This window comes from Lathamus discolor, chromosome 3, assembly GCF_037157495.1.
Source record: "Lathamus discolor isolate bLatDis1 chromosome 3, bLatDis1.hap1, whole genome shotgun sequence".
In the NCBI taxonomy this organism is placed as follows: domain Eukaryota; kingdom Metazoa; phylum Chordata; class Aves; order Psittaciformes; family Psittacidae; genus Lathamus; species Lathamus discolor.
This window is the reverse complement of record NC_088886.1, coordinates 95833798-95856195: the sequence shown is the minus strand read 5'-3', so window position 1 is coordinate 95856195 and position 22398 is coordinate 95833798. Positions and strand designations below refer to the sequence as shown.

Below are 22398 nucleotides of genomic sequence, written 5' to 3'. Positions count from 1 at the left end.
TGATACCTAAATATCAGGTGCCTTACTGTTACAGAATATGTGCTCTAACCACTGTGCCTTAATTCAGTTTAGCCAGGTAACATGGAAAATTGAGGGCATATCCATGCAAGAATATATTTGTATGTACAGTTGCAAATTTACTACTGTGACCAATCCCTTTGGCTGCACTTAGACCACTGCTAGCAGTAGCATTAAGTATATGTGTATCTGCTTGCAGAATTTGAACCTGGCATGATAGCTTTCTTAAAAACATGAGCTTTGTGTTTTAGAAACTTTCTATATCTCATAATGAATATTTTCAAGGTATGTTGCTTATGGTATGAGTTCTGGACATCTGATTTCATTTTATCCTGATCTGGCTAGACTGAATATATAAAAAGTTTGAATTAATTCAAAGCATTGAACAGTAAGGCAGAAAACTGAATCAGGCTTTTGTTTACAGTAAAGCAGCTGAATGCCATTGTGGGAATGTAAAGGAGCTATGATGTGTTGGAATAGATTACATTTATGTGGATTTCAGACCTCTTTGTGTTGCTTGATTTATGTAAAAGGACTGACTGTAAAAAATGTGAATGATAAAGTAATGAGGATATTCTGTATTCCAAGTTTTCTGCTAGTAATAAAAAGTTATTCATAAAATGTTATATAAAACTTGTCTCGTTTAAAGAATCCATAACTAAGTTATTGTAGTAACTCTAGAATATATATTGTGTACAAAGGCCAGTGTTACTTTGAAAGGGAATATAAAGAGCTTTTTGTGAATTTTCATTCTTTCTTACGTCAGTGTGACTTTTGTACTACATGTACTCAATTTGTGTTCTTGTATAAATGTTCCTCTAATTGTCACTTGCAAATTCAAAGTCTGAATTTCTTTTCTCTTTCACGTGACTAATGATGTATAATGTTCAGCTGAAAAAGGTAGGGTTTTGACACCTCTATAACGTGGTATCTCTGAGCACAAAATATGTGTTCTGATCTCTGGGAAGTAAAAACTTCTCTTAATGTTGATCAGACAATGGAAGTACAGTCAGGTTCTGCCCCCTTAACTCTTGCTGTGCATGTGTATCAAGTGTAGTCTGGACTGACTTTCTCAAACATAATTAGAAGTTTTGTTCTGTTTGGCTTTTTGAAAACTAAAGCAAAAAAACTGACAAATACAAACAGTTCTTAATTTAGGAAAGTAGCTAATTTAAGTCTCTTCTAAGAGAATGTTTCAAGATACCTGGATAGCATTTTCAGTGGTTATTTAGTCTTACAATTCTTTCTGTTCCCCGTAAAATACAAGTAAATAAATTGCTTGGCTTTCTTTCAGAGAAAAGTAATAACATTACAGGTTAAAAAAAAATATTAAAAATCAGTGTTTCTGTTTGTTCTGCTGATTTTAATTTAAATTAAAAGATCTGATCAAGTAAGACTTTTTTTCTAATTAGTGTTTAGTGGTTCTGGTAGGCAGTCTGAATGTTATTAGAAGAGTGCACTCCACTTGATTTTAATAACACTGCTTATCAAGTACGACACCTTTTACATGTTATCATTCTGTTTTACTTTTTTATTGACTCTACTACATGCATTGCTAATTATCTCTCATTTTGTGTTTACTAGAATTCTAAGATATGATCCTGTGCAGTTTGTATGGATTTGATTTTTATTCCAATCACAAACAAGCAAACCAACCAAATTTAAAAATGCATGTGGTAGATGGAAAAGCAGAAGGGTTACAATAAAGAAAAATCAGAAAGATGTAGTTTTAATTCATAAAATCAGTCTTCAGGAAGTTTAGTTACAAAATGCAACGTACAAATAAAGATGGGCTGGTAATAAACTTACCTTGTATTCATTACATCAATAGACAAGCTCTAAAGGTGTCATGCCTAACAGTGATGTTGATGTTACAAGATTACTGAGTTCCAGAGTTACATTCATATCAGCAACCAGTTTTTATCTTTAATGCATTTATAAGATGGTAAAATATTATGCTCCTGCTTCAGAAGGCTGCTAAATAGCTGCCTTCAAAGACTGTGGCAATAAGTATTTATGAATTTATGAAACCATGTCCTTTTCCCTCTGTCCCCAACCCTAAATCCTGCTCTTTCAAAAAATATTTCTCCTCAGCCTAGCTCACATTAGTAGCACTGAGTAAAGCCCAGTTAATTAATCTGGTCTCTGAACAGCACAATTAAATAGTTTCAGCATTTGGCACAATTTAGAGAATATCCTGTGGTATAATGAAGGGTTAGGAAAGAAAACATTCAGATTAGTATATGAAAAATGTAGTATAACGTTATTAAAATAAAAAAAATACAGCACACCTCGTATACAAGCTGCTTCATTCATAACAAGCTCAACTGTTAGTATTTGGTGATGCCTTTTCCTATGTTGCCATTAAGTGCATAGTAATAGGAACCAGCACTTTTTAGTAGGCTACTGTATGCTTACACACACCAGGGGGGGACCAGCCCTATTTGTACAGGTGGGTGCATCCTAACTATGGGGGGAGTAAAGTGGAATCTGTCAGGATTTTCTTTTGTGTAAGCCATTCTCTTGTTATACTTACTTGTGTCTTACTACCGTGTGTCTTTTTCTAAGTGTTCTTCTCAAATCTTCTACATCTTTCAGATATCTGTTCCGTAATAGGTCTTTTCTGAGAATCCCTGTGGCTCCTAGGCCTAGGTTCTCATCACTAAGGAGTTTGAGGTTGGCCTGATCTAAGGTTGTCCTTCTTGAGCATTATTGCACACTTTGTGCTATTTTACATGTTTGGATAATTGCCCTGAGGAGAATTTGCATGGTAATTGTAATGCTACCATGCAAACTGCTATCTTAATGGCTTGAGTTTGCAGCTGCTTAATTTTCATTACTAATTTATGTTTCTCCACTTACAAATATAAAATCTGATATTTGTGCATTGTTGTCCTTTGGTTTACCACCTTATTATTTATGATGTTTATTTTCACTGGCAATAAATACTCCCAGCATTTGTATTTGTAAAATACCTTTCTGGACTATGGTTTGTAAATGACATATTATATACAGTGGTTCAATTACTTTTATATAATATGCATCTGGAAGCTTCTTCCTACCAACTTCACAACCATAATATTTATAATTCATATATATACCAGAATGTTTTAGAGCAGTCATGTACCTGGTATACATTTACTTCTGCCAATACATTGCATGATTTCAAAGGAATGCATTTAAGACAGTTAACAGTAAATTTTTTAAAAGTAACTGTGTAAACCTATTTTATTATTACATTTTAGACAGACATAAAGTATTGCATGTAACTTTGACGTGATGGTTCAAGTGCGATTTTGTCCAAATCAGTTTTAACTGTCTCCTCTAAAAGGCCCTACATGGAAGAGCCACGTCATGTTAAAGTGCAGAAGGGTTCTGAGCCACTAGGGATTTCCATTGTGAGCGGAGAAAATGGTGGAATATTTGTCTCTAAAGTAACAGGTGGGAGCATTGCCCATCAAGCTGGCCTTGAGTATGGTGATCAGTTACTAGAGGTAATTGTTTGCTTACTACTATTCCTATGGCTTAGTTGAATCAGTTCAAATGAATCCAGCCGTAACAACATTCCCTAAAAGAGTATCTTGTGAAAGCTTGTGTATTGTGAGATGTAGCAAAGGGTACTCTATATTGTAATATTCCAGTAATTGTGATTGTTGTGATGTTTTGTCAGGCTTTATCATAAAATAATGTCTTTTGGTGGTAGATCAGCATTGCATATTATATAGATATAATTAAATTTTAAGCCTGTAAACAATATAGTCACAACATCATACTCTGCCTGATAATGTGATTAAATATTCCTGTGACTTGCTTGTACCAGGTTTCATGCTGCTGTTGCTGTGCCATATCCTTACCTGAGATACCTGGTTTAAAAAATATTCACCTAGGAATTAGTCATGTTTCTGCTTACAGTATTAAACGTGGAGAGGCATTTTTAAAAGTACAGAGCTGCTTTGTAAATGTTAGGTCTGTTCATGCTTACGTATGCTAAAACATCATCTGTTTCCAGTGTGTGGACGATATTACAATGGACCTGAATGGATTATGGGTCTGAATTTGTCTTTAAATCCTGAATTTATTAAGATCAGTGATCTGAACAAACTTGTGTTTAATCAGCGATATAAGATATAGCACAGCTCTGAATATTTATGTCTTTAAGTAGTAAAAAGATTTTTAAACTCACGGTCAGGTTGCCAATGTTTTGAAATTACAGTGATTTCCTTCCAATGAGTAAACCCTAGGAATCATTGTATAGCAGCATTTTCATCTTCCTATTTACCCCAGTGGAAATAAGTCAGCATATAGACAAGAAACTAATTAGGAGAGTGAAAGAACAGTTTTGTTGGTTTGCATCTAAAAACTTGACATCCTGGTTTGCGCATTTTTTTTTTTCCTTAGTTTAATGGAATAAATTTGAGAAATGCTACAGAGCAACAGGCTCGACTAATCATTGGACAGCAGTGTGACACAATTACTATTCTGGCTCAGTATAACCCACATATGTATCAGCTTGGCAATCATTCACGATCAAGGTAAAGTTGGCTAGACTTTGAAAAAAAACTACTCTGGTCCATGCTGTTATTTAGCTAGTAGGTAACTTCTGTATAGTGTTTGCAAACATCAGCACATTTGTAGTGTGATTGCTTAGAAAATTAAGGTGTGAATACCTGCTTGTCAAAAAGAAAGTAAAAATGCTTGATGCACCTGCTAGTTTTTCTTTCTTATTTGGGCATAATCTTTAGATACATTAAACTAAAACCAAAGATTACTTCTTCCTAGGATTATGAGATTCTGGTACTTCTGATTGGTTTTTGGGTTTGGTTTAGGTTGGGGTTTTTTTATACTTGGAGTTTCCAAAAACTAATTGGAAAAGGCATATGAGCCTTATCTTTCTGTTAGACTTAGGGTGAAGATAGGTTATTTGGCATGCTGGTTTGAGCTTTGTGGGGTGGGTTTAGGGTGGTTTTTTTTGGGGGGGGGCTTTTTTTTTAGGGGGGGGGAGGGGGAGTGTTTGCTTTTTGTTTCATTTTGTGTCGTGTCCCACCCACACCCCCTGCAATTTATGACCAAGTTAAATCTTTGACTGCTTGGAAAATATTTGGCATTGGTGAAATACTAACCCTCCAGTCTTTTATTCTTCTTTTCCCCTGCACCTCCTCCTTAGTTCTCGCCTAGAACCTGTGAGTAATCATTCCACCCCTCAAGGTAGTGGAGCTGCAACGCCTGACAATCATTCCGTAATCGATACTGTGAGTGAACAGGATGAAGGAACGATGACACCCCCATCCAAACAAACCACACCAACTACAAGTCCCCGGAATTCTTTAAGGTCGAGAGTAAAATTTTTGCCTTAAGGGAAAAAAAAATATGGTCAGGGTGGATGTGGGATGTGAAGGGTATTAAAAAACAAAGTCTACTTCTGTGAATGCTGTGGTTGAAATAAGTCAGCAGATAAGTTAAGTAGACCCCAGGATGCATGTTTTGAGACTGTTTTTGAACGGGTGTGCAAGGAACGAAGACAGTTTTACTGCAGGATTGGTTTAGTTAAGAAAGTCTGCAAGGAACGTGATGTTTGTCTTCAAGACTGTATTTGTAGGTGACTTATTTTGAAAAATTATGTAAATATATATTCAGATGACTAGTTGATTGTATGCAGTGCAAGGTTTTAAATTTGAGTACATGTGCCATTTCTTCCTGTCTAAAGGGGCCCTGTGGACACAAACAAAAGGACCCCTGAACCTAGAACTGTTGTTGTTAAAAAATCCCAAGTTGATCTTGGGATCCAGATATGTGGTGGAAACCTGTATGGAATATTTGTCTCAGATGTAGATGATGATAGCCCAGCCAAAGGACCTGATGGACTTGTGTTGGGTGACATGATACTTGAGGTAAGCTATTATGAAAAATCTGCAGTGTACTGATAAAATGTCTAGGGTGGTATAAAGAGGGATTTGTACAAAAAATCATGTTGTCTCACAGTGGGACATGTTCTATGAATCTCAAATTCCTGTCACAAAATGTGGGTAAGAATGGTGAAAATGCTGTGATACATGAAGAGCTGGATGATGTGGACCTGGAGAACTACACTGTTGAGACCACAAGTTGCCCACAGGTTTGAAGGACTAATGTATATCCACTTGGAATCATGAACACCTACTGTCTTCATCTAAATAGGAAGCCTTGAACCTCTTGCTGTACATAAGATAAAGGCAAGGATATGAAAGATACCACAAAACAGAGAAATTCTAACACGAGTTTTGGGAAATACGTCTTTGCAATATGTCTTTGACTGTGATTTCTGTATCTGAAATGAGAATATTTATCTACTTGGCAGGACTGTTAAGGTTATAAACACATTTGTTTTTATGACCTTTCCAGACAAAACTGAGAATTGATACTGTCTGAGCACTGAGACTCTCCCATTGTGCCTGTAGTATCCAGATGGAGACTGTGCTTTGTAATTGTGCTTTGTAATTCTCAGACCATTTGCTTTCAAAAAAAAAAAAAAATACTAAATTCTTTCAAGTGTGAATTTTATGATTCTCAGCTTACACCTTGGAAACTATTTAAAGAATTGCAGACTGTCATGGTGCATGTCTGCTGTGTTCACTGTAGTTTGTTTTCCACCCCCATGTCTCAGTCTCCTGCTAGACATCTTAAGGTGCAAACTGTGCTAGAGTTAAGTAACAAGATTTAGCATGCCAGTGGTAAAAACAAACTTATTTTGCATGTTTTTCAAGCTCACCTGATTCTGTTGCCTGTTAAGATACAATTTCACACTAAAGGGTTTCCGCATTTTGTGTTTTGTAGTATGGGTCCATAGATATGCGAAATAAAACAGCTGAGGAAGCTTATCTTGAAATGTTGAAGCCTGGAGAAAACATAAAAATAAAGACTCAATACAGAATAGAAGAGTTTAGTAAGATAAAAGATCTTCCTGGAGATGGATTCTATATCAGGTATTTGAGTAAGACTGGTAATGACAACATAAGACTTAGGATAATATGCTGACCGTTATGAGAAAGATATTACATCAGTTTTACCACATTTTTAAAATTAAAAATTTACTCATTTATCCCAGGTAGTCTTTAACAGTGAATACACAATCTGTAGCATAGTGAGTCTGCATGTTTCACTGTAAGCTTGTATGCTTTTGAAATGTAGCATGTGCTGCTTATATGTTAGCTTTTTTTCAGTATAATATGCATGTTCTTCCCTTGAGCTGATGGAGATCAGTTGTAGAGGCTCTTTATGTCTTCCTTTCTAGAGCACTTTATGACCGTCTGGCAGAGGTGGAACAGGATTTAAGCTTTAAGAAGGATGACATTTTGTATGTTGATGACACTCTACCACAGGGAAACTTTGGTTGCTGGATGGCTTGGCAGCTAGATGAGAATGCTCAGAAGCTGGAAAGAGGACAGATTCCAAGTAAATATATGTGAGTGACCTCACTTATCTTACAGTCTTTAAAAGTCTGACTTGTGAGATGTGGCATAAAAGTCTTGTTTGCTTCTATTCTTTCTGGGAGATACTAATTCTTAGGCATGATATTTTAGGGATGTCATATTTTAGTAGCATTGGGTTAAAAATACTGTTCTATCAAGTTGGTTTTAATGTTACTAAATAGTAAACTAGAAATGGAAATTACACATAACTAGTGTTGTGATAGATAATTCAATAACAAAAGTGAGGGTAACCACAGTAAAAAATATATTATACTCCAAGGTTATCACAATTATTCTTCGGAAGTATCATGATATTAAGTTACCTGTGGACAGCAACATTATTGTAAGACTGTATTCTCCACGATCTCTTAAAGTTGGTAGGGCACTTTAGAGGAGTATGCAGGAACTAAAATTTTCCATTGTAACTGAAATCACATTAGTTACTACTACGTGATTTTAACTGTTTTTAAGATTATTTGTTTGCTGTTTTCTTTTTCTTCTGTTAGTCTTCTCTCCCTGTCATAACTCAAAATCCATCCTGACAGTGGGACAGTGGTACTGTGTGGAATGTATGGAATACAGTATTTTCCTGGGTTCAGCCTTGGGGAAAATCTCTTGGTCCTCCTATATCATCATCTAACCTCAGACAAGGCCCAAACCCAACTCTGCTTAACTCTCAAGACCAGATGAAATGGTCGTGGGCAAAACATACTCTATAGGCATGCCAACATGGTGATCCCCATCACAATCAGCAGACAGGTCTCAAGAGTACTTAAAGGCCATTCAAAACCCTTCAAAACTCTCAAACAATGCTGTAAATGGTCCGGGTGTGTGTGTGTGTGTGTGTGGCACGGGGCTGGGAGGGTAAGAGAATGTCTCCTTCACAGGTTGACAACCTGAGAAGGAGAAAGAAGATGTGTAATGTGTCCTGGGTTTACCAGGAGCCGTTTTGCTCCTTCTTAGTAGCTGGTGCAAGCTCTGTGTTTTGACTTCCAGCCTGGGCAGAGAGCTGATAACACCGATTGTTTTTAATTGTTGTTAAGTAATGTTTATTCTGGCCAAGGACTTTGTGAGTCTCATGCTCTGCCAAGGAGGAGGGGAGGCCGGGAGGAAGCAGAGACAGGACACCTGACCCAAACTAGCCAAAGAGGTATTCCATACCACAGCACGTCATGCCCGGGATGTAACGGGGAGTTACACGGAAGGGCTAGTGGACTGCAGGGTTGGAGGAGGTATCAGCCAGTGCTTGGCTGGGGGGAGTGGGGCGAGTTATTGGTCGGCTGGTGTTGAGGTGTTGTATTCTTTCCTCTTGTTTTTTCCTTTTCAATTCTCCTCTCCATCCCTCTGGGAGCAGGTGGAGGGCAAGAAGGGGGGGGGGGGCGGTGAGTGGACGAGCTGTGTGGATCGGTTTAAACCACGACAAATTGCTAAGCACCTCTATTATATACCTCCCAAAGTATAAAGGTGCTGACCACACTGGGAACATAAGCCAGATCAGTTTCATGATCAATGAGTCTATTGTATTACAAGTCATTACCATAAAGTACAATGAGACAAGAACCTTAGCCCAAGCCCCCCACCTGATAATCACTAACACAGCAAATACCGGCTGTAAGTAAGGTACAATATGCTGAAACTGTAAGATCAGAAGCAACAAGTTTGAGAGCAAATAAATCAGCATTGTGACGAGTGACTGTTAATCTGAAATAATGAATGCTTATCACAAATACAATTAGACACACTCTGGTCAGATCTGTCGTTATCTCAACCCCTTGTGCCCCATGTTGGGCGCCAAAAAGAACTGTTGTGGTTTAAGTGCAGTCAGTAACTCAGACCCCTGCAGCCTGCTTGCTCACTCCCCCCCTTTCTCCCCCCACCCCAACTCTTGGAGGGACGGGAAGGAGAATAGAAAGAATGTGACTCACACAGGTTGAGATAAAAACAGTCCATTAACCAAGGTATAACAAAACCACTACTGCTACCACCAATAATAATAATGATAAGGGAAATAACAGGGGAAGAGAATACAATACCACCCGCCGATACCCAGCCCAACCGAGCAGTGAACTAGCCCTTCTGGGTAACTCCCAGTTTACATCCTGGGCATGATGTGCTGTGGTATGGAATACCTCTTTGTCTAGATTGGGTCAGGTGTCCTGTCTCTGCTTCCTCCCAGGTTCCCCTCCTCCCTGGCAGAGCATGAGACTCACAAAGTCCTTGGTCAGAGTAAACATTACTGAGTAGCAGCTAAGAACATCGGTGTTATCAGCACTGTTCCCAGGCTGAAAGTCAAAAACACAGCACTGCAACCAGCTACTAAGAAGGAGAAAAAATGACTGCTACTGCTGAACCGAGGACAAGTATATACGTACAGACCCATACATATCATTGATAGGCTTCTTAATGAAGGTGGACAGTAAAACCACCCACACTTGGCATGTGTTATGTGGCCAAAATATTTGTGCTCATTTCAAAATTACTGTTTTGGATTGCTAATAATTTATTTGTAAGCATTAGTATAACCTGTAACTTTATAGAAAGAATTGGATCTTCTGAGCAAGGCTGACTTTGCTGGCAAGTACCTATTGCTGTTTTTGCCTTGACTGTCAGAGTGGTCACCCTCCGTGCCATGCCGCTATTTATATTATAAGAATCCTGAGGTAATTATGTTAGTGTGATGTTTCAGATGCTTGCTATTTATGTTAATGTTTTTTTCTGATTAACTTTGTATGATGAAGATATTCAGACTAAGGCTTGAGATGGTAATTTCTAGTGTGTTCCAGAAGCAGCAGTGATACTGTTTGTCAAAAAAATTTAAAAAGTTAAGTTTAAATACCAACTCTTTAGTCTGTTTCATTATAGGATGGATCAGGAATTCTACAGGAGACACAGCATGTCTGAGACTAAAGATGAAAACAGCTCATCTAAGACATTGTCAGCAGCAGCACGGAGGTCATTCTTCAGAAGAAAGCATAAACACAAGCGAAGTGGTTCCAAAGATGGAAAGGATCTACTGGCTCTTGATACAATCAGTACAGATTCAATTCCTTTCCTGGATGGCAAGTACCTTTGTTATACTTTGCAGGGGGTTGCCTTTCCTTCTCTTTTATTTTTAAGCAGTAGCAGCATGTCACAACAAATAATGTTGCTTTCTGGTTGGTCTGAATACAAATATTGATCATATGTCCCGTGTACATTACTTTTAATAGCAATTATTATTTTTTAAATTTAAATAACAGGCCAGAGTGTTTCAAGTTTGGTTTGCTTTTTTGGTTTTTTGAAGTTTATACCTAGATCTATTAACAGTAATGTTTCATTTGCAGAGGGAGATTGCAATTTGATGAATGGTTTTGGTCTTCCTTTCAACTGTTTAATTTCTGTCCAGGTTGGTTAGACTAGACAGAAAGCCTGGGGACCACTCAAATCTTCAATTCTGTTTCATTACTGCTCTGCAAAAATCAGAGTTGGTTGCAATGCTTACTTCCTTGGAAAAGCTCAACAAACCCTTACACAAGGAAAAAATAGGAATGACTGGTTTAAAGTGTGTGGGAAGCACCAGGTTCAATTAGAAGAACATCTATTTTAAAATGCTGAGTGGAGAAAATTGCAATAATGGCTAGTGAACATTTTTTGTTCTTGTCATGACCCTTATCCCTTGCAAGAGATTTGTTTTCATAATTACTGTAAGAGTGCTTCTCCGTGCTTCTCCTGATCTGACGAATGTTGGGAAAATAATTTATACTTTTATAAGTAAATCTTCTGTGCCTGTAGATTCTGCAAGTCTGGCATATCAGCGTGTACAGAAAGTGGACTGTACCTCTCCTAGGCCTGTCCTTATTCTAGGACCTTTACTTGATGCTGTGAAAGACATGTTGGTCAAAGAATCACCTGGAAAATTTTGCAGGTGTCCTCTTGGTAAGTGTGCAAATACAACCGATTTATCCTTGCTTAGAGTACATAGATAGTAACATCTATATACATGAACTAAACGGCAGCACAAACGTGGAAAAAAACCCCAAGAATTTAAGTTTGCAAACGTCGTTTCATTAACCTTGGTCTGTGCCTAAGGAATAGTAATAAAAGTGGATCTCTCTGATTCTATGAAATAGAGGTTATGAAAGCTTCCCAACAAGCCATTGAACGGGGTGTGAAGGATTGTCTGTTTATTGATTATAAACGGAGGAGTGGACATTTTGATGTGACAACTGTAGCTTCAATAAAAGAGATAACAGAAAAGGTGAGTCAATTTTATTGCTGTAGTTCTTTGTACAGTTTGCAATATGTGGTCATACTATGTTGGCAGGGGTGGAAATTATGTTAGTATTATCCTTCTTTAAGACATTCAGAGAATCAGTCTCTAGGCCACTGAGTAAAATAAAATTTACCTCACTTTGGCATGTAACTGCTTAAAGATTTAAATATTATGCAACCTCACCACGTAGAAACCAGGAATGTGCATATTCTTTCACAGTATTACCAAATAAAGTTAGAAATCATTTTCTCATTAAATAAAGTATGTTTTTCATAGATTCTATCCCCTACCTCCTAAATCAGGATTTAGGTTTTCTAACCATTCCATTTAATACAGAACATAAACATCATAATAATCCTGGAGATAGATGTTAATTAAAGTCTGTTCATTGCTTATAGTTTTCTCTCAAACCACACAGAAAGTCTTATTACTTTGGCAGTTGTTTTTGATTACAGTTTCTGAAAGATAAAATTAATATGAATATTTAATTTTAAAAAATAGCATTGCATATATTTCAATCCGAGTTTTCACTTCATTAGTTTTTCAAATACTTTTATTTCTATCAGTGCATGCTTTTGATACTATGAATAGAATTTCTTGCAGGTTTTCCATCTTTTGTCTTCTGTTATAAATCCTTCAGTTACAAATTGCTCAGGTAGCAATTTGTAACTGAAGTAGCCCCAAATGCTAAAGATGTAGCGAAATTCCATTGGGTTTCTGTGATTTAAGTAGGGGAAGAAATGGGGGATTTGCATGTGTGCTTGTGCTCTTTAACTGAATGAGTGTTTTGCATTTACATTTGATCTTAGGATTGTCATTGTCTGCTTGACATCGCTCCTCATGCCATCGAACGGCTCCACAGTGTTCATATCTACCCTATTGTAATTTTTATTCGCTACAAAAATGCTAAACAAATCAAGTAAGTCTTTGAGGGGTATAGTTCAGGGATGTGTATTTTAGCTTAAAATAAACTTGTTACCTTTATTATTTCTTTCATCCTACTCATCTTAAATCCTTTAAAAATCATGTGGAAATTAACCATAGAAACTGCTGAGAGGTAAATGGTCTTAACTTCGTTTTTGTTGCATGACAATTAAGAGAAGCTTTCAAAGAAATCAAAACAATGTACACCAACTGAATGTACTCCAAGCGGCACTCAGATCTTTCCTGCTCACCTTTGTATGAAGCTGTAATACAGTTAAGTGGTGACCATGCAATGAGCCATTAATCCTCTCAGTGGGTCCAAGTGTGTGTGGATGCAGTGCCTATTGATTTGTAACCTCAGCTTTCCCACCTTCATTCTTTAGTGAAAGCAAAGGGAAGGTTCATTTTGCCATGGAGTTCATATACTGTGGTCTACTCAGGCTGTGCTCTTTCAGTAATTGAGAATTTCCTGCTCAAAGAAAGCCAGGAGGAGAACATTGAGAGTTCCAAACCACAGTCTTTACCCTAATGTTTAAGTAAGCCTTCACATGTTTTGATAGATTGATTCGGGAAGAAGTGACATAATCTCTCAACAGAAGTATTAAGAAAGTTTTGTTGAGAGCTCTTATGCTATCTTCATTTTGCAAGTTGAAGACTTCTGATATTCTTATATTATCTGTAGGTAAATTTGATTACTGTCTATTTAATAAAGAAGATAAGTATCACCACTTTAAAGTAGAAGCAAGACATAAGGCAGTGTAGTATATTTCATTACCACAGTAGGATCGTGCACTTGAATGACAAATGGAACTGTCATGTCTTGTGCCCCTTTGGAAATGGAATGATGACCATTACAGCTATTTCTTTTTTTTTTTTTTTTTCTTTTTTGGAAAGTGACCAAGAGTGAGTGAACTAGGCACACAAAGATTTCTAGCAGTCATCAGAGTAAGATGCAGTGGCACATTGTCTCTGCCTGTTATGAGCACCAAAGGTTTTTCCAAACAGCCTTTTTGATATATCACAGGTCCTGTTGGCATTCTCTGAAATGCTACTCAGCAGTGATTGGTTAGTGGTGATTTTTTTTTTTTTTTTTTTTTTTTTAAATAAAATCTGTGCTGCTTCTCTCACTGCTGTAATAAACTATGTTTTTATTGTTTCAGTACCTATATGTATGGCCCTACTAGTTGATTATAAATTCCAATTCCTTTCAAACAGAATCCTTTTCTGGGAACCCCAAGTCAGAATTGGAGGAGACTGTTACAAGCCTTGATAGGAATTAAAATGTTTATTGGTTTCTTTTTTTCTTTCCCATTTGCATTTTGCTTTTTTTTTATTTTAGTAATAGAAAAAGTAATCCAAAGAAGTGCCATATATAAGACGACATGGAAATATTCTATTTGCTTGATGCTCAATACTTCAAACCCATAAAAGAGCAGTACTTGAGCCTAACTTTGTGTGGGAAGTACTGGAGTGTACATGAGATAATGATCTGATTCACATGAACTGGGAAAAGTACTCTTTCTCCCTTAATCCTCTCCCAATCTCCGAGACTTTAAAGGAGAATACTGCCTTGATCTGAAAGCAGATATATTTGTTAGCACCGAAATGATTGTTGATTATGTTGATACTGCTGAAATACAGTAGGTGGCACTCTATGCATAGTGTTACACTTGCAAATTAGCCTTTCACATTCACCCAACTGGAGGTAATAATTTCAAGTTCATTTAAAGAAAAAAAAAAAAAAAACAAACCAAAAAACTCTTACATGAGGTGTTTCTTTTTTTCTTTCTTTTTTGCAGAGAGCAAAAAGACCCAATCTTCCTGAGGGACAAAGTTACACAGAAACATTCCAAAGAACAGTTTGAGACAGCTCAAAAAATTGAACAGGAGTATAGCAAGTACTTTACAGGTTAGTATTTGATGAGTATTTCACTAGGAATACAGTGGCAATTTGAGCCTGCCTTGTTATTCGGAATAATTAAATTCAGTTTTAGAGGGCTTTTTAACGTTATAAAATATATGAATCTTGGATTGTAGTTAAAACTATTATTTTTACTAGAGGAACATAACTGTTTTGAAGATTGTCTTTGCTTATTTCAGAATGTATTACCACGTGGTTCCAGATACATTCAAAAGAATGGGGACAAAATTCTAGCCACCTTGATGTTAATGGCAGCAAAACTTAAAAGGAAAAAATTAAATAAAGTTAAAAAACCCCACCACTAAACCAGCCAAATCCCAACTTTTCATCCCCCTGAACAATGGGATTTTTACAGAAATATTTTGAGGCATACCAGCCAAGTATAAGAGAGAAAAGGGGGGTGTATTTAGTATAGAGTTACCTCAGCACATACTTAGGGAAGCTGCACATTCTCAACAAAATCAGTTATGTGGTATCTAATAGCCATACAAATGCTTGCTTAAATGTCATGTACTAAACCTTCACAGACAGTATGCATGGCCATCACCACATGTTATCTTCTGCCCCTTGTTAAGTCATTTGTTGCATTTTAATTTCACCCTCATAATGAAAGTAGCACTCAGTCCAAGAGAGTCCTATGTGTATCTTCTCACATGCTCTATGGCAAGGGCCTCCCTCTGTTAGTGCCAAGTACAGTGGACTCCACCTCTCAGCAACATTTCCAGATGCTGGTAGTCAGAGAGGATTGGTGTTCAAACTGCACTGACATTTAAGCTTGTTGAAATTATAATGTTGTGCATAAAATAAGCGTGTAGATAGGTATGTTGGACAGAATCATAGAAGGATTTGGGTTGGAAGTTCCAACACCCCTGCTGCAGGCATGGATACCTGCCATTAGATCAGGTTAATTAAAGCGCTGCCCAGCCTGGCCTTGAACACTTCGAGGGATGAGGCATTGACAACATCTTTAGGCAACCTATTTCAGGACTTCACCACCCTCACAGTAAATAATTCCTTCCTAATATCTAATCTAAATCTACCCTCTTTCAATTTCTGTTCCCCTTTGTCTTATCCCTACATGTCCTTGTAAAAAATCCCTCTCCAGATTTCTTGTAGGCCCCCTTTAGGGTGCTAGAAGGCTGCTCTGAGGTCTCCCTGGAGCCTTCCCTTCTCCAGGCTGAACAAGCCCAACTCTTCTTTGTCTTCATAGGAGAGTTGCTCCAGCCCTCTGATCATCTTTGAGGCCCTCCTCTGGACTCTCTACAATAGGTCCATGTCCTTCTTGTAGTAGGGACCCCAGCACTGAGTGCAGTACTCCAGGTTGGGGTCTCAGGAGAGAGGGAGTAGAGATGGAGAGTCACCTCTCTCAACCTGCTAGTCATGATCCTTCTTATGCAGCCCAGCATATGGTTGGCTTTCTAGGCTGCGAGCACACACTGCCAGCTCATGTTCAGTTTCTTGTCAATCAACGTGCCCAAGTCCTTCTCCTCAGGGCTGCTCTGAATCTCTTCTCCACCTAGTTTGTATTTGTGCTTGGGATTGCCCCGACCCAGCTGCTGGACTTTGTACTTGGCCTTGTTGAACTTCATGAGGACTGCACAGGCACACCTCTCAAGCCTGTCAGGGTCCCTCTGGATGGCATCCCTACCCTCTAGCATGTTAACCATACCACATAGCTTTGTATCTTCAGCAAATTTACTGAAGATGCATTCAATCCCACTGTCCATGTCTCTGACAAAGATACTGCACAGCACTGGTCCCAGTACTGACCCCTGAGGAACACCTCTTGTTACTGATGTCAACTTAGGCACTGAGCTGCTGCCCACGACTGTTTGAGTGTGATCATCGAGCCAATTCCTTATCCACTGAGTGGTCCATCCATCAGATCCATGCCTCTCCAATTGAGAGACAAGGCTGTTCAAGGCATTTGACACTGTCCTGCACAAGCCTAAGCAGACGATATCTGTTGCTCTTCCCTTATCCACCAGCATTGTAGCCCTGCTATAGAAGGCCTCAGATTTGTCAGGCACAATTTGCCTTTAGTGAAGCCATGTTGGCCGTCACCAGTCATGCTCTTACTGTCCATGTGCCCTAGCATAGTTTCCAGGAGGATCTGCCCCATGATCTTGCCAGGCACCAAGGTGAGACTGACCAGCCTGTAGTTCCCCAAGTTTTTCTTTTTTCCCTTTGTAAAAATGAAAGTTGTGTTTCCCCATTTCTATTCAGTGGGAACTTCAGTGGACTGCTACAGCTTTTCAAATACCATGGATAGTAGCTTAGCCACTTCATCTGCCAGTTCTCTCAGGACCTGCTGATGCATCTCGTCAGGTTCCATGAACTTGCACACCCCCGGGTTCGTTAGATGATCTAAAACCAGATTTCCTGCAAAGGGCAGTTCTTCTTTCTCCCAGTTCCTGCCTTTTCCTTCTGTGACTTGGGTGGTGTGGCTGGAGCTCTTTCCAGTGAAGACTGAAGCAAAAAAGTCACTGAGTACCTCAGCTTTCTTCATGTCCTTGGTAGCCAGGTCTCCTGTTTCCTACTGAAGGTGGCCCACATTTTCCCTAGTCTTGCTTTTATACCCTGTGTACTTACAGAAGCTTTTCTTGTTGCCCTTAATGTCCCTGGCCAGATTTAGTTCTGTCAGGCTAATTAATTCTGACACGGCAGCTTTCTCATGAAGCTGTATGACACTCTTTCAGACCTGAGTTCTGTGACTACTCATTTTTTGACTCATGACCCTATCAAGTTGCTTTGTTTCCTGCACCAAGTTGTGAGCTTGTTGCGTCATCTGAATCACTTCCCCACTGTCATTTGTCACCTTTCATAGACCTTGTTGGTTACTGCATTCTGCATCCAAACTCATCTGACATGGTTAAGATCAAATTGCTTCTTTTCAAAAAACTAAGTAATACCTTAAGCCTTGTAAGTTTTTCTATATTTTTTCCATTGTTCGTGGTAGCTGAGGCCAGAGGCTTTGCTGACATATTTCTGGAGTCATGAAGTTCCTCACTTTTTAAGCCTTAAAGCTAATACAGTTTCCTCTTCTGTCTCAGCACTGGTATTTTACTTTTTATGACTGTTACGTTTAGCAAGGGTAGAATGCAAAGTGTTCCTTTATCTTCTGAATTGATTTTCAGGGAGTTGCATGTTGTTGGGCTTTTATTCCTTGAATGTAGTTGACAGTAAGAATCGGAGTAGGAACCGCTGCTGCTTTATTTAGCAAAGCAATCTGTGAGCGGCCTCATAATTTACTTCTAATATTTGTAAATAGTTTCTAGTTGCTACAGCTATAGTCTCTATGTATATTACCACATAAATATGAAACTCCTAATACCACATGCTAAACAGAGAAGGTTTATTATAGCAGGTTCTGACCATCTTTAGACTTAAACTTTGCCACCTGATGCCTCCGAAAATAGTACATGAAGGCCTTTAACAAAACAGTTGCCCTAGCTGATTATATAGCCATCAGTTCTGTGACTTCCCTGGCCTGTTTTAAGAACTAGCAGAAGAAATTGTATAATGAATGCTTAACCTCTTTCTTCTATTTATTCTTTTCCTTATTTTAATAGAATCATGCATCTGGCAAATACTGAATTGGGTAGATGAGTTCTCATCTGTTGATAAACATTTTGCACAAAAATGCAGAAGACTGCTCTTATAATTAGTCACAACAGTTTGGTTCAGTCTCATTTGTGTGTGTGGGGGGGTTCTTTTTCTTCAGGCATCGTCCAGGGAGGAGCCCTTTCAAGCATTTGCACTCAGATTATGACAACTGTTGATCAAGAACAAAACAAAGTCCTGTGGATCCCAGCTGGCCCGCTGTAGATTTATTTTGCTGTGAAACTACTTTTCAGATATAAATAACCAACTAACTTTCTATTCAACGGACTCAGTCCATTTCTGTCTTTATAAAGATACCCATAAGTGATTTCTGTTTCATGAAGAGGAATGATAACACTGAACACAAGGACCCAATGAGGCACGTGAGAAGGAGTAGATCACTTCACCGAGCTTGTCTCTTACATCATACGTGTACACATGACAGGTTGCCATGAGGGGTTGTGACCTGCATGTGCTTGTCCATAAGTAAAGAATTTAACAATGCTGCAAAACCCTGTAGAATGGCAAGTTTACAAAAACCTTTTCGAAGTATTTGGTTGTTGCTGTTTACTTGAATGTCTTGTTTTGTTTTTTGTTTTGTTTTTTAACTGTGTCCTTTCATTTAATGAGGTAACTCTCCAACACAGAGTGAAATTTCTGAATATGAATGAATGGTTTATGCACAACATGGATCTTAGTTACCATGTTGACCATTTCTAAGCATGTTGTTGACTTGACAAACAGGTAATAACATGGGATTGAATCGGTACGTCTTGGGAGTAAGCTCAGAAGGAAGTACACTCCTTTACAGGGCAGACCACTGTTTGTATCCACTCAGCTCTTGTCTGTCAAAGATATCATTTCTTGTTTTATGCATGAATTTAATATTTAAACGTCATAATATCTCTGAACAATCCACGCTTAATGTGTGTTGAAAAATAATAATTTTTGGTTGTTGGGCCTGGGTTAAGTACTGGTGGGGAAGAGTCATAAGCTAGGCCTAGCATGCTGTGTTCTGTCACTTTTTAGATACTGTAAATATGGAAAGCTTATGTTGGTGCAATTTTGCAGGGTAATTCTTAAGCTTTGTACTTCAGTGTATAGCATTCACATAGATTGTTTTTATTTAAGAGCAGCCGCAGATTTAGGGCTTTGATTAAAAGCCTTTAGTAAGGTACTAAATTGTTAGTGTTCTCACTGTCAAAAAATAAGTGATTGTTTAGTTTTGGTTGCAATACCGACTTACATATTGTACAAACTCCATTGTATCAGTTCCTTTTTTGTTTTTTGCACTTCTGACTCTGTGTTCCTAACACAGGTTTTGTACCTGTCTCTTCTGTCTCTTGTGCCATGTTTCTTGGGTACTGTATTTTAGTTGTTTTTAAAATGTCATATGAGTAGAACTGTTTCTTGGTCACTGTTCCTAACATTTCAGTATGTAGGTTTCTAGTTTTACACTACAGGCTGTAGTTTTGCTTCTGTTCGCAGCTTTTTTTAATTGAAAAAAAAGGGATTCTTCTTGCACAGTTCTTCAAAAGAAAGATCTGGTCTTAACTTTAAATTCTGTTTTACAGATGCTGTTTTATTGTTCAAAATACTTTATATAGTGTCTATATAGTTATATCCTATATAGAGTATTTTGAACTATAATACATACTATGTATATATATATAGTATTTTATATAGTAATGCCATACTATTATAATACTGTATATATATAAATTAAAAATAGAAAATTGTATGGATGAATTACTAGTCAAAGTACTTTTCATGGTGAGGGACAGAAGTTGTTTTTTTGTTTATCTCATTTTTTGTTTGTTTTTTAAAGTTTGAGGTCAGCGTAGACTCCAGTGGTACAACTGAAACAGACAGGTACTGTTCTGACATGGATTTTCTGTACTAAAATGAAAATGTCACTTTGTATCAAAAAAAAAGTTAAAAGAAACTGATAACTAAATAAAGGTCAATTTCTGTAACTTGACTTGTGTATAAGAGGTGCATATAGCTAATGTTCTCTCTTTGACTGTTTAGTTGAGTCTTCATATAAGGTTCTGCTTTCTGACTAAAACTGTCACGTATAGGTTCAGTTCCTTGACAGGAACAAGTTTCAGTTTTATGGTTTTGCCCAGCCTTGCATACATAAATACCAAAAGCGTTCAAAAGCCACAGGACACAAGAAATAAGACTGAGATGTTGGGTTTGTGTTAACAGTTTTTTAAGATTCTGACCCAGTGGTGTTAAGGATTTCAAGTGGAAATACAATTGATTGGATTAAGGCTTTAACTGGAGAACTAGTCTATCACTATTGGTTCTGTGCGAGTGTCACTGGAAAACGGGGAAAACAAAAATGTGAATTATTAGCTTAAAGGCCCATTGTAGAATTCTATGTCTCAGTTTTACACTGCGGACAGACCAGCCTTTTCTGTTCATAGAGTTACCTGAAAGCTTAGGGAAGCTAGTTATTTTGTATTAACTTTCCTGCTTCATCACTTGCTGGTTTCTCTCGGATGCCAAATAGCTTCAGCAGGAACTGGGTTGGTAGATGGGCAGTTGTCATACCTAATAACAGCCTTCAGTCATAAGACAGGACTTGCACCAATCTGCTTTTCCATTGTTCCATCTTCTAATAGAGGAAGAAGCAAATGAGAACAGGCAGGTTCTGGCAGGTTAGTAACAACCATACAGAATCACAGAATCACAGAATCCCAAGGGTTGGAAGGGACCTAAAAAGATCATCTAGTCCAACCCCCCTGCAAGAGCAGGGTAACCTACAGTACATCACACAGGAACTTGTCCAGGCGGGCCTTGAATATCTCCAGTGTAGGAGACTCCACAACCCCCCTGGGCAACCTGTTCCAGTGCTCTGTCACTCTTACAGTTAAGAAGTTCTTCCTGATGTTAACGTGGAACTTCCTATGTTCCAGTTTACACCCATTGCCCCTTGTCCTATCACTGGATATCACTGAAAAAAGCCTAGCTCCATCATCCTGACACCTACCCTTCACATATTTGTAAACATTGATGAGGTCACCCCTCAGTCTCCTCTTTTGCAAGCTAAAGAGACCCAGCTCCCTCAGCCTCTCCTCATAAGGGAGATGTTCCACTCCCTTAATCATCTTTGTGGCTCTGCGCTGGACTCCTTCAAGCAATTCCCTGTCCTTCTTGAACAGAGGGGCCCAGAACTGGACGCAATATTCCAGATGCGGCCTCACCAAGGCTGAGTAGAGGGGGAGGAGAACCTCTCTTGACCTACTAACCACTCCCTTTCTAATGCACCCTAAGATGCCATTTGCCTTCTTGGCCACAAGAGCACATTGCTGGCTCATGGTCATCCTCCTATCCACCAGGACCCCCAGGTCCCTTTCCCCTTCACTACTTTCCAGCAGGTCCTTGCATATCTTCTGATCTCAAGGAAGTAGAGTTGAAGTCTTGCTTAAATACTAGAAAGATAGATACCTTCAGTTCAAGAGTTTCCTAATACACCATTTTATTTTATACTACTACATGCTGGAGCTAGATTTGGCCTTTGTTCCAAAAAGACCAACTTTGTCTAGGTGTTTGAATAAAGAATATAGTTCTGTGGGTATTTAAAAAAAAAAAAAAAAACTCTTAAAATAGCTAGGCAACAAAAGTTTGAAAGTGTCACTCTGATGCTTATAAGCCACCATAAATACCTGCAGGTAAGGAGTTAGCTAGAAATCAGTATCTTTCAACTTTATTTTTCTATAGCTGAACTGACATAACATTGCTTAAGATACTGAAGCCTGTATGTATGATCTGTTGTTCATATGTTGACAAGCATCTACTTGCTTTCAAACGTTTACATTCATTCCACGTTGATCTGATTGCAGGGCAAGTGTTAGCCAGAGCCAGAATTGTGCTCCAACAGCTGCCAAGCTCCCCACCTCAGACAAGGGTCCTTTTTCAGTGTCTGATAAATTTGGAGGCCATATCATAATCCCTTTCAATGAACACAAACATTGCCTTAAGGAGTCGTGAACAGCTTTCCTAGATGCATTTCAGATGGATGTATTCATAGTTGAAGGACAGTCTTGTTATCTTCTCTACCCAAAAAGGCAGACTTAGGTCTTCTGCAACAAGTAGTCAAGGTCACAGATCTGTAGTAGAAACCAGAACTGTATAAAAAAAGGTTGCTTGGCCTCTTCCAGTAAATTTTCTTATGGCTGCTGTGCCAGTGTTAGAGTTTCTTATTAACTTGGTTGCTTTGGTGGGGA

The 22398-nt window shown here is 38.3% G+C and overlaps 1 protein-coding gene across 5 annotated transcripts in view; it reads left to right on the top strand.

Annotated features, from left to right (window-relative positions):
* Positions 1-20144, top strand: part of DLG5 (discs large MAGUK scaffold protein 5) — a 114649-nt gene extending 94505 nt beyond the window's left edge. For all 5 annotated transcript variants that reach the window (XM_065670702.1, XM_065670703.1, XM_065670701.1 and 2 more), the window contains 12 exons: positions 3350-3512; positions 4417-4550; positions 5183-5347; positions 5723-5906; positions 6829-6977; positions 7286-7456; positions 10326-10522; positions 11235-11378; positions 11573-11700; positions 12525-12634; positions 14439-14548; positions 18285-20144. In XM_065670702.1, the coding sequence (XP_065526774.1) occupies positions 3350-3512; positions 4417-4550; positions 5183-5347; positions 5723-5906; positions 6829-6977; positions 7286-7456; positions 10326-10522; positions 11235-11378; positions 11573-11700; positions 12525-12634; positions 14439-14548; positions 18285-18388 (1759 nt within the window). In that variant the 3' untranslated portion in view covers positions 18389-20144. The remainder of the gene's footprint in view (positions 1-3349; positions 3513-4416; positions 4551-5182; positions 5348-5722; positions 5907-6828; positions 6978-7285; positions 7457-10325; positions 10523-11234; positions 11379-11572; positions 11701-12524; positions 12635-14438; positions 14549-18284) is intronic.
* The last annotated feature ends 2254 nt before the right edge of the window (positions 20145-22398 follow it).